This window comes from Myotis davidii, unplaced genomic scaffold, assembly GCF_000327345.1.
Source record: "Myotis davidii unplaced genomic scaffold, ASM32734v1 scaffold1, whole genome shotgun sequence".
Taxonomy (NCBI): Eukaryota; Metazoa; Chordata; class Mammalia; order Chiroptera; family Vespertilionidae; genus Myotis; species Myotis davidii.
In genome coordinates this window covers 2,997,951-3,010,086 of record NW_006294681.1, presented here as the reverse complement: position 1 = coordinate 3,010,086, position 12,136 = coordinate 2,997,951, and the positions used below count along the sequence as shown (strand labels likewise).

At 43.5% G+C, this 12,136-nt stretch overlaps 1 protein-coding gene across 1 annotated transcript in view; it reads left to right on the top strand.

Moving 5' to 3' along the window:
- Positions 1 to 252: 252 nt before the first annotated feature.
- Positions 253 to 12,136, top strand: part of CHD7 (chromodomain helicase DNA binding protein 7) — a 120,952-nt gene continuing 109,068 nt past the window's right edge. The window contains exon 1 of the mRNA XM_006769048.2: positions 253 to 2,090. Coding sequence (XP_006769111.1) covers positions 444 to 2,090 — 1,647 coding nt within the window. The 5' untranslated portion in view covers positions 253 to 443. The remainder of the gene's footprint in view (positions 2,091 to 12,136) is intronic.

The window sequence follows — 12,136 nt, the reverse complement described above, 5'->3', positions numbered from 1 at the left end:
TGTAGTGAATGGATTAATTTAAGGTTAAGGTTAGTGTTTTGCTTGCTTTCTAAGTAACCGATCATAATAATGCTTCTGGTAGAAGCTAATGAGTTTCTCTTAAAGTGAACTAGATTTAGAAAATACAGCTCGGCGAGGGGGCTAGATTAGTATTGTTGATGGAAACCAAATTCAAATGTGTAAAATACTGGCAGTTTCCGCCATTTGTTCCTAATTCTTTGTTTTCTTCCGTCCTCCTCCCACCCTCCCCCCTCCCCCCTTCCAGGACCTATATCCAGACTTTGCCTGACACTGCGGGGTCCAAGAGAATTAAAGGAATATAGAATGACAGGAAGAAGATTAGTTGAGGATTACAGGCCTTGAGGACGAGCACCTCAGTGAAGAGAAGCACAGACAAGCTCCCGAACTATAGTTGGGAGGAAGGAGCCGCGTGTTGGAAGAAGATGGCGGATCCAGGGATGATGAGTCTCTTTGGCGAGGATGGGAATATTTTCAGTGAAGGCCTCGAAGGCCTTGGCGATTGTGGTTACCCGGAAAATCCAGTGAACCCCATGGGTCAGCAGATGCCCCTAGACCAGGGCTTCGCCTCTCTACAGCCCTCCCTTCACCATCCCTCCCCTAATCAGAATCAAACCAAGTTGACCCATTTCGATCACTATAATCAGTATGAGCAGCAGAAGATGCACCTCCTGGACCAGCCGAGCAGGATGATGAGCAGTGCCCCTGGGAACGGACTCGCGTCTCCTCACTCGCAGTACCACACCCCTCCCGTTCCTCAGGTCCCTCACAGCGGCAGTGGCGGCGGGCAGATGGGAGTCTACCCTGGCATGCAGAATGAAAGGCACGGGCAGTCCTTTGTGGACAGTGGCTCCCTGTGGGGCCCCCGGGCTGTTCAGGTACCGGACCAGATACGAGCCCCCTACCAGCAGCCACCGCAGCCGGCTCCGTCGGGGCCCCCCGCCCAGGGCCACCCTCAGCACATGCAGCAGATGGGCAGCTACATGGCACGTGGGGATTTTTCCATGCAGCAGCACGGGCAGCCGCCGCAGAGGATGAGCCAGTTTTCCCAAGGTCAAGAGGGCCTCAATCAGGGAAACCCTTTCATTGCCACCTCAGGACCCGGCCACCTGTCCCACGTGCCCCAACAGAGTCCCAGCATGGCACCTTCCCTCCGTCACTCAGTGCAGCAGTTCCACCACCACCCCCCCACTGCTCTCCATGGGGAATCCGTTGCCCACAGTCCCAGATTCTCCCCTAATCCTCCTCCACAAGGGGCTGTCAGGCCACAAACCCTTAACTTTAGTTCTCGGAGCCAGACAGTCCCCTCACCTACTATAAACAACTCAGGGCAGTATTCTCGATATCCTTACAGTAACCTAAATCAGGGATTAGTTAACAATACAGGGATGAATCAAAATTTAGGCCTTACAAATAATACTCCAATGAATCAGTCCGTACCCAGATACCCCAATGCTGTAGGATTCCCATCAAACAGTGGTCAAGGACTAATGCACCAGCAGCCCATCCACCCCAGTGGCTCACTTAACCAAATGAACACACAAACTATGCATCCTTCACAGCCTCAGGGAACTTATGCCTCTCCACCTCCCATGTCACCCATGAAAGCAATGAGTAATCCGGCAGGTACTCCTCCTCCGCAAGTCAGGCCCGGAAGTGCTGGGATACCAATGGAAGTTGGCAGTTATCCAAATATGCCCCACCCTCCGCCGTCTCACCAGCCCCCTGGTGCCATGGGAATTGGACAGAGGAATATGGGCCCCAGAAACATGCAGCCGTCGCGTCCATTTATGGGCATGTCCTCAGCGCCGAGGGAGCTGGCCGGGCACATGAGACCAAATGGTTGCCCCGGTGTTGGCCTTGCAGATCCACAAGCAATCCAGGAGCGGCTGTTACCTGGCCAGCAGCACCCTGGTCAGCAGCCGTCTTTTCAGCAATTGCCAACCTGCCCTCCGATGCAGCCCCACCCGGGCTTGCACCACCAGTCTTCACCCCCACACCCGCATCACCAGCCTTGGGCACAGCTCCACCCATCGCCCCAGAACACCCCGCAGAAAGTGCCTGTGCCTCAGGTAAGGGAACGCCGATCCTGCCTGCCCTGTGGTATGAAATGTAGCTTGGTGAGCTTAACTAATAGAATTTTCCTTTACACTTCACGAAAAGCATTTTCATGATGAGAAATAGAAAGATCTATTTAAAATTTAGGAAAAGTTATGAAGTCTCAGGTACATCCCTAATTTATGAATGCATAATCATGTTCTTTACAAACATAGTGCTCAGTGGGCCTCTTTCTCTCTCTTAATCTTGCTCCCTTATGCATTTATTCACTTATTCAAAAAGTCTTGAAGCCTCCTGTCCCAGGAATTGTGCTAGATGCTGAGAATGCAAAGTTAACGAAGTGCAGGTCCCTCCCTACAGGGTCTGTTCGCACTGCCCACAGGGAGGTGCACTTTGGACTCAGGACGCATGTCTTTTTCTTCTCTTATTTATTTCTGTTTCTATCTTCCTCTGGTTTTAAAAGACATAAAACTTTGCAGTTTTACGTGTTTGTGGTAGTCCCTCCCACTTCTTTTAGAAAATTATAACTTTTTTTCCCTTAGGAAGCTGCAAACTGTGTTCTTCCGTAATATTTCTTTTACCAACTGTTGAATGTTAGTGTGAATTTAAATTGCAAACCGTAGAAAATCAAAGTAACCAGTAACCCACAGAAACTGCTCGGTCTCTAAGGGACTTTGGTTCCCAGTACTGAGGCAGAGTTCTTCCTCTTTGTAAGCTGGGATTTTTGTTATCCTATAGAATGTATAAGCAGACAGATTTAAGTTTCATGCTCTAGCATTCACAAAGACATTTTCCCTTTATAAATGTTGGTGTTTTTGCCCTCCGTCTGGGAAAAATAAACTAATATCTATGTGTACAGGTTATTCCCAGTGTTAGTCAAAACCACGCATCGATCTTCCACTATGATTGCAACTCTGAGTTTGGATGGCACAGTAGGTGATGTTAGAGCTGTAAGACACAATGCTTGTTCTTAATGAACTTCAATCAGTTTGGGGAAACATGGCCAACATGTGAAAATACGATGAGTGTGTGGGGGGGAGGGGAGGGTGCATGAGGGTGCTTGGACTTTGGCTGGGACTTAGCCATGGAGAGTGCACACACTGAGGATGACATTTCGGGTCGGGGGATGATTGGTTAAATGGGGCAGGGCAAGGCCAGGCCTGGTATTCTGTTGTAAGGAATTTAGACTTCAGTGGGCAGCCAGTGAAATCAATTAGACAGTCCACAGGATGGCTGGGGGACCAGAAAATGAACTGTGAGCCTGTGATCCAGGCCTGTGAGGACAGTTTAGACCAGGGATCAGGGAGAGGGACAGAAGGGATTGAAGCAATGTGAACATAAAAAGGTTTGGTCAGGAAACAAAAGCCATTTGGGGCATCACAGCATCACAGCTGGGAGGCATTTATTTTATCATTTTAATATATTTTTATTGATTGATTTTAGAGGAAGCTATATATATATATATATCTTGTTGTTCTACATATTTATGCATTCATTGGTTGATTCTTGTATGTGCCCCGACTGGAGGTCGAACCTGCAACCTTGGGGTATTGAGACGGCACTCTAACCAACTGAGCTACCTGGCCAGGGCTTGGAGAGGCATTTAGAACAGACTCAGAAGGTTCAGTTATGGGGGATTGGGGGAGAGATACAAGACTCGGGAAGTGGGAGTCAGGAAACCTCAGGACATAGGACATGTAGGGACTTGGGGAAGCCACCTTCAGAGGCCAGGGATTCTCAGGAGGAGCCACAAGACCAGTGGGAGCCGCCCTGCTCGCTGCCCGTGAGAGCCGCTTCCTGTCTCCTCCTAACCTGTGGCCCAGGGGGGAAGCTTCTGGGACCTGTGGTTCCTGAACAGTCAGAAAGGGGAGGTGAGAAGGTGGTCTGACAAGATGCTGGAGCAGAGGGCCTCAGGAAAACAAGGGCAAAGGAAGGAATGAGAAGACTTTGTTTTCCTTTATCTCAGCTTCACAGCAAAATGTCCTTCAAAATTGACCAAAGTGCTGTCCTTGAGGCCTGCTCTCCCTGAAGTCTATGGACCTGAGTGGCTTCCAGGCAGAAATGAATGTGGCCTCTTTCCAGGAATTACTCTTTTTTAAAAATTTATTTCACTTCATCTTTTGTTAATCCTCACCTGAGGATATTTTCCCCCATTATTATTATTATTATTATTATTTTTAGAGAGAGAGAAAGAGTGGAAGGAAAGGAGGGAGAGAGAGCGAGAGAAATACTGATGTGAGAGAGATATATTGATTGGTTGTCTCCTGCATGTGCCCTGACCCAGGGAGCCCGAGGGCTTGAACCTGCAATCTAGGTACATGCCCTTCACTGGGAATTGAACCCTAGACCCTTTGGTGGGTGGGCCAATGCTGGATCCACTGAACCAAACCAGCCAGGACCAGAAATGAGTCTTTATTATTCCTTGGGAAGTTTCTTGTTAAGGTATCTTTTCAGAGCAGTGGTTCTAGATTTGTCTTTGTCCCAGCCCAGCGTCTTCGCTTTGCACTGGACGGCAAGCACAGGTTGAGGGAGACCCCTGTGAATATAATCTTATTCCTGGACAGGAATTGTTGACCTCAGCTTTCCCAAGTGTTGAGCGTGCAAATACCTCAACGGGCATTTCAGAGGATGAACATGAGGACGTGGTGTTGCGTCACTGAACACTGCGGGGGCTCTGTGCTGTGCGCTGGCCAGATGCTTTTCCTCCCGCTCCAGCTTCTCGAGGGTGCCACTGCAGATAACTTGGGCCCGAGTAAGGGATGTAAACAAGTACATTTGAGGTATTTTCGTTATAAGTTCAATTGCATTCTTCAGATTTCACTTGTGACATTTGCTTTCTTATCTCTGCTTAACTTTTCATCCTCTTCAGATTTTGAAGCTCTCAGTTCTGAGAATGATACTGGGGAGGTGTAAAGTCTTGGGAGGAGCGTAGACTTTAGAGTCAGAAAAGCGTTGGAGCCCCAGCTCTTCTGCTTACTGGCGTGGGGGCCTTGGGCAGCATAGTTACTCTCTCTGAATGCCAGATTCTTCATCAGGGAAACAGTACCCACGCCAAAGGGTGTTGAGTGGGGTGGTAAATACCACGTGCCTGGTATGATGTCCAGCCTGTGGTGTATGTGCATATGTTAATTCTCCTCTAGGTTTAATTCCTGATCTTCTGCAATGCCAGCCTTAACGTATAATTATGCCACTTCACATGTCAATACAATGTGAAATTACTTTTATTTTTAAGGAACAGGTTAATGTTATGAAATGCAGCCTTAGTTATAAAACATTAAATTTGATTTGGGCAAATATTACCCCCACCCTACCCCCAGCCCATGTTGCCGGGAGAGATGAGGATAATGAAATGTAATTCAAAATGCTGTCACAGAATCCTAAAGCCTCGCTTTCCCTGCGAACAACTCATATTCTACTCTAGTAGGTATATTTATCTAATCACATTTTGCTCTTAGAACTACAAATAATATTTTGCAGTTTATAGATGACAGAATGGTGGCTGAGAAGCAACCAGAGCAGGTTGAGGTATCGAGGCCTGTGCTGAAGAATCACAATTAGATAGGCTCGTTAGCACTTTCATCTTCAGTTTTTCACTTTTCAAAAATAGACGTTTTTAAAATGTTCTATGGCCTCTGAACAGATATTTTCTAAATTATACACCATGATGAAGTATGTTTTTAAAAAATATACATTTTTATTGATTTCAGAGAGGAAAGGAGATGGGAAGAGAGATAGAAACATCAATGATGAGACAGAATCATTGCTTGGCTGCCTCCTGCATGCCCCACACTGGGGATGGAGCCCACAACCCAGGCATGTGCCCTGACTTGGAATCGAACTATGACCTCCTGGTTCATAGCTCAACTGCTGGGCCACACAGGCCGGAGAAAAGATAAATTTAACTTTATATGGAAGAGTCCTTATATATAAAGGAAAACATGAGAACAGAAAGGTCAGAGTTCATCAGTCAGTAATATTAAGTATGGTGCATGGGCACATTTAATGGGAGCTCAGACTATCCTGATTACTGATAAAATTTATAGGGGAAAAAAATCTAGCTTATATTATTTTCAAGAGTTGATCAGGCAGTGGTTCCTGAACCCTTTCATCTAAGACCCCTTTACACTCTTAAAAATTATTGAGGACTCCAAAGATTCTTTGCCTATGTGGTTTATATGTGTTGTTAACTATCTTAAAAACTTAAGATGAGGGCAATTTGAAATATTTATTCAGTAATTGTTTAAAAATAATAAACCATTGTGTTAACATAAATAATCTTTAAGTGAAAAATAACTTTTAATTAATAGCATTGTTTTGTATTTTCTGAAGTGCTAACATTTGCTTCTGCATACAGTGTGCATGCAGGCCATGAGCCTTTGGAAAAGTCCACTTACATTCAGAGAGAATGAGAGTGAATGGCAAATCACATCTCGGTGTCACTGTAAAGCCAGTTCTGAGCTCACAGCCCCAAGAGCCCCAGCCCACTCGGAGAGCCAGCCCGAGTATGGAGGGAAGAGCGCAGGCTTTGGAGTAGAAGCACCACCAACTGGTTACTGACCCCGCGACCTTGGGCAGGTTACTTAACCTCAGGGTCTTGATTGCACTATCTCTCAAGTGAGGGTTGATATGCCTTTCTGGTTAGAGGCAAAGTGAGATTAGCAATAACGTCTTTCACTTAACATGGGAGACACATTATCATAGGCACATGCTCAGAATTGCTTGTTGCAAAGTTTAAAAATAATCACAAGCAGTTAGTGTCAACTATTGTGAGAGTTTAACTTCATTTTCATTTGTGGGGGGAAGAGGTGGTACAGGCAGGCATCTGCCAGCAAAAGCGCACTGTAGAGACCAACACTGTGTGCTCTGGGAGCAGCTTCTAACCAAGTCTTGGGTGGACGAGGCTGCGGAGGGTATTCTGGGTTAAGTGATGTCTTGGCTGATGTGAAGGAGAGGTCCGAGTTGGGAGGAAGATGGGTTAGGGGCGGGGGCGGGGGGGGAGAGGGAAGAGTCTCAGGCTTAGGAATAGGGGCGGGGGTGAGAGAAGGCTGCATGGTCGGATCCCTGTGGGGCCTTGTTAATCATGGTGAGACGCTTAGACCAGGTCCCATGTCTGGCAGGTTTTTGGCACACGCTTTGCAGCAGCTGAGGAGCGGTTGAGAACAGAGAATGGGGCCTTTATCAGTGCATGGGAGATGGAGGAGAGAACACCTTGAAGAGCTTGACTGAGAAAGACGGGTTAAGTGGATTGTCTTTGGGGTTACAGGCAAATCCCCGAGTTTCTGAATAACTTACACTGCACAGGTCTACACAGGTATCTCAGTTCATGAATTACACTCTATGATGAGCAAGTTCTGGAAATATTTTTAGAATCTTCAACATCATGCCCTTAGATTACGTATATTTTGGATACATCTGTGCCCCTTTCATTAATTTGGTCCTGAAATCTAGTTGTATTGCAGGAGAACAGAAGCAGAAAAATTATTTACAGGACCATTGAGTTTGAGGTGCTAGGTAGTAATTTCTCTGTGTCTCAGTTTTCCCTTCAGAGATTACTAAGAAAAGACCTAGAGGAATCAGTGGGGCAACTTTTCCAGTTCTTTGTCTTTCCATGATGTGTTATGAACGTCTTTAGAAAAATAGCCTTTTAAAGAAATTCATAAGAGTTTCAGAAGAAATTCAGGGAAAACTTTTTTCCTGGTAAATCTCAAGTAGACTCAATACTCTACAGGAATTCTCTCATTTTCACCCAGTAAGTACAGAATTCCAGATATGAGTAGAGTAATTGGTGATGTGGTGGAAGGCAGTGAGGAATAAAGGCCTTCACTGAGAGGGATAGGGAGTTTTGTTTCAGTATGATCTTCAGGCTGTCATTGCTCTGTCTCTCCCATGTTCGAGACCAGTGTTATCCCATTGGAATAGAGTGGGAAGTGCAAGTGCAAACCACAAGTGCAACCCATATGTATTATTTTAAAATTTTAAGTAGTGGCATAAAAATGAGAGGAAGAAACTGGTGCAACTAATTTTAATAATATATTTAAGTAACCCAATATATCCAGGATAGTATTCCAACACATCAGCAGTGAAAACAGTCACTAGTGAGATAATTAGTACAGGTGTTTGAAATGTAGCGTGTGTTTTACATGCAGGGCCCATCAGTGTGGTGGAGCTGCGTTTCAGGTGTCCAGCAGGATGTGGCGGGGGCTGCCCTATTGAGCAGCAGTGCTAGACTCTTTCCATAGCCCTTGCTTCACATTCTTTTTGAAAACCAGTCCGAGTTTAAGTAAATTTATGCAGATAAATACATTTAAAATTGTTCAGTCTGATGACAACAGTCATCCTCTAAGACAGGTCTCAGTACCCTCCTCGTAAGGTTGGGAAAGTAGTAGCATTTTATAAGGTATCAACAACACATGTAGTGTTTGGAGGGGTGTGTGTTGTATGGGTCTTGGTTCACGAAAAGATAAATTAGTGAAGTGAAATTCTGTTTGGATTTCAAAGAATGTAGTCTGTCTTTTCTATTGTCTTGTAGGAAAAAAATAACCAGCTTCTCTGAAAGTTGGATTACAACCATTTTCAAGATTTTGGTTTCTTGTGGGTTTTGGAAACTTTTAGTAGTTTTACTCAGTAGTTATTTTTTCCCCTCTAACTCAGAACCTCTCTTTGTCTCTAAGCCACTCATTCTTGTTTCTTGAAATTGGTTCTCCAAGGATAAGGGAGAAAGCCTTCATTTTTACTATTACACTTGTGCGTCCCCTCTCCATTTTTTTCCTTTCAGCTTTTTCTGTCTGCTGTTGCCGCTTCATTCTATTGACCACTCAGAAAGGCAGTATCTGGCCCTGCAGAGCAGTAGTTAGCTGGGGAGGGAGAATTGGGAAGTGGGTCAGGGGGACAAGTAGGGGAAAAGCATTGCTAGACCTAACTAGAAGAATTTACCTTAATCTTGACATCTAAATACTATTCTCCCTTCTTAGTAGTTACAGCTGTCAATCTATAATCTCTAACCGCAAAGAGATTGCTCTTATTCTTCCTTTGTTACTGAATGCAGTTCTTTTATCAGCGAAGGAAGTCAGTAGCAAACTTGTGCTTTTGCCTTGCAAAACCCTCGTAGGTGATGGTGCACCACCATGAGTAAGGTTTCATTTTTTAAAAATAGGAAAAAAAAATAAAAAAAGGAGACATATGTAATACTCTTTGTAATACTTTAAGCAATAAAAAAAAAAATAGGAGAACCTTCTAGGGCCTGGCACTAGGGGTGTTGGTGCTAGAAAATTTAAAGGAACTAGACAACATGCCAGGGAATTAGTATTATTTTAAGAACTCAAAAGTCAACACAGGTACAGAACACTCATCATCCTGCTTGCTTTTTCCTGGTTTAGATTAGATGATGAGAGTGATCACCAGGTAAGGCCAGAAGGCATTTTCTTCCATCTTATTTTGATGATTGAATCAAAGTTGTTTGAAGGAAACATGCCTTTTTTTTTATGCTTGCTAAAGAGCATATTTCTGATCTGCTTTATAGTACAGTTGGCCTGTTCTCCTCTGCTGCCTTCTGTGTTTAATACAGATTCCAGGAGAACTCTTAGACTTTTAACACTAACTGTGTGAGAGTCAAAACAATTGTTTTAAGCTGTATGCCAGAGGTATATTGATCTTGAGAGCTTTTGATTTGTTTGTTTGCTTTGGCCAAAGGCCTAAAGACTTAGAATATTGAGGAAGTGCAAGTAGTGATGCTGGAAACTTTGATAAGAGTTTCTTCAATGGCGTTCTCACTTGAGCCCTTCCTATTTCTTCATGGGCCTGGTGGAGCAAGTGTGCAGCCTTAGCGTGAGGATCCCACCCTCGCCCGTTTGGTGGGCTGAGATGTCCCTGCCTCTTGTTCAGTTTAGGGATTCAGAGCATCCCAGGGTGGATGTCCCTGCTAGTGAATAAGCAGGAACTTTTAGATTATTCTTTTTCTGAAACATTTTTGAAGGTATGTTTCTGAACATGTTCTCTAATGATCTTCAGTGTGTATAGTCGTAAAGTTTTTCTTGAATGTAGAGCTATTTGAAATTAAAGTTCAATGTTTAGATCATGCTTCTTGATGGACTTATATCCTGAACATTCTCTTTAATTTAAAAAAGATCATATAAAACCATGGGGTTATTCAGAGTTAGGATGTGTTTGTTTTTCTGTTAATGGTAAAAACACATCAGAATCATCAATCAGCATGAAGGTATGGCTAAACTTTAATATCATGGTGCAGGTCGACAGAAATAGGCAGAGGCGACTAATGGAGAATTTACCTTAATCTTGACTTTTAATGTTATTTTCCGTTCTCCGTAGTTACAGGTATAAATCGACAGATAATCTGTAAGTAACTATGGGAAGAAGTAGACCTGGGGCCATAACCAAGTAGGATGTGTCTATGTGGCTTTAAACTGGCCCATCACTAAGCTAACCTCATTTTTGGCCACTCTATTCTTGCAAAGACATTTTCACAAAGGAGCGCTGTTGAAATGCATGGATGTAGACCTTGGATTAAAGGGGACAAGTGAGAGTTCTTTAGGGGAAAAGTTTGATGCTTTAATAAGAAGTTAAAGTAGTATTTTATTTTTATCAGCTAGTTGCTGCATGTTTTCTCTTTAAAGATACTCACCAAAATGGTGGGGAATGCTAACAGAGCTCACTCCTCCTCCACACTGAGGGCAGATGCCATGGCAGTTCAGCGTCACCTTCTGATTCTACAGGTGTCCCTCTTACTTGGAAGTAATGGTAGAAGACTTAGCTAAACGAAGGAAATATTCCAGAGCCCGATTTTGGAAAAGGTCTGACCTTAGAGCCAACTTTAAAACTTACAGCTTTAGTTTTTGCAAGAAAGTTAAAAACCAATATTTACATATGAATAAGGTTTCTAAGTTAGGGTATCATTGGTGAAGAGGAGAAAAAAGAAGCCTAGTTAGAGACTATTCATTCATAGAACAACAATGAGCCAAATCATAAGATCAATCTTGATAAGTTTTTCTCACTGAAGACTTGAATGAAAATCTTTTCAATGCCATGCCATGTTAGACGCTAGAGTTGTACTTCATATTCAATATAAATTAAATTATAAGACTAAATTAATGGGAAGAGGTGAGTATTAGCTTATTTGTGTCATTTAGCGTTTCCTTTGTAATTTCTTAAGCACCTCCCACCGCTGTTGTTCTGTCCAGTGGGCCACACACTAGGTGGCCAGCTGGAGTGCTGCCCATCCATGGAGGGAGGAGGGAGTGCAGAGTGGCGAGACCATGGGCACAAGAACTGCATTTGAATCTCAGGCTTCCAAACTTTGGCTAAGTCAAACCATTGGATACTTAACGTCCCTGAGCCTTAGTTTCCTGAGGATAGTAATTGTGCCAGTTGCACAGATTATTATGAGAATTAAATGAGATAATGGCTGTAAACTTTTATCACAGTGTCTGGCATACAGTAAATCCCCAATGAGTGTTAAATATTTTATTATAACTTCTGTTAATGTGGTTGTTGAAATGAGCTCTTGGAATCTACTCCTCCTCCCCTTCTACTCTTTCACCTTAAAGTAGAAAAACTTCCCCTAATTTTGTAAAACAGAACATTATATATCAGTGCCTTAAAAATCAATTTATCAGATTCTCTGTAAGGCAAAAAAAATTCCTAAGATTTTTATGGGGGGGAGACACTAAAATTTCTGTCACACTACTATACTTCTAGGAAATGAGAATACTACATATAAAACATCAACTACTTTTCAGTGTCTAATGTCTTCCTATTTTGATCAAGATGAACATCATCACTGAGTTTTATGAATTTCAAGCAGCAGAGGTTAAGTTGACATCCTGTTTTGTATTGCAAAGGAGGCTTGCCAGTGTCCCCTCCAGTATGAAAGAGGCTAACCTACTGAACTGTATATAGAACTAGTTATAGTAAATCTCTGTCTAAATTTAAACTTACAGCCATTAAACACAAATTCAGTGACCGACTTCACCCTCATTTTTAACAGCGTTTTCCTGTATTTTCGTAGTGTGTTCTCACACACCTTCAGATGGTACTAATTTTGTTT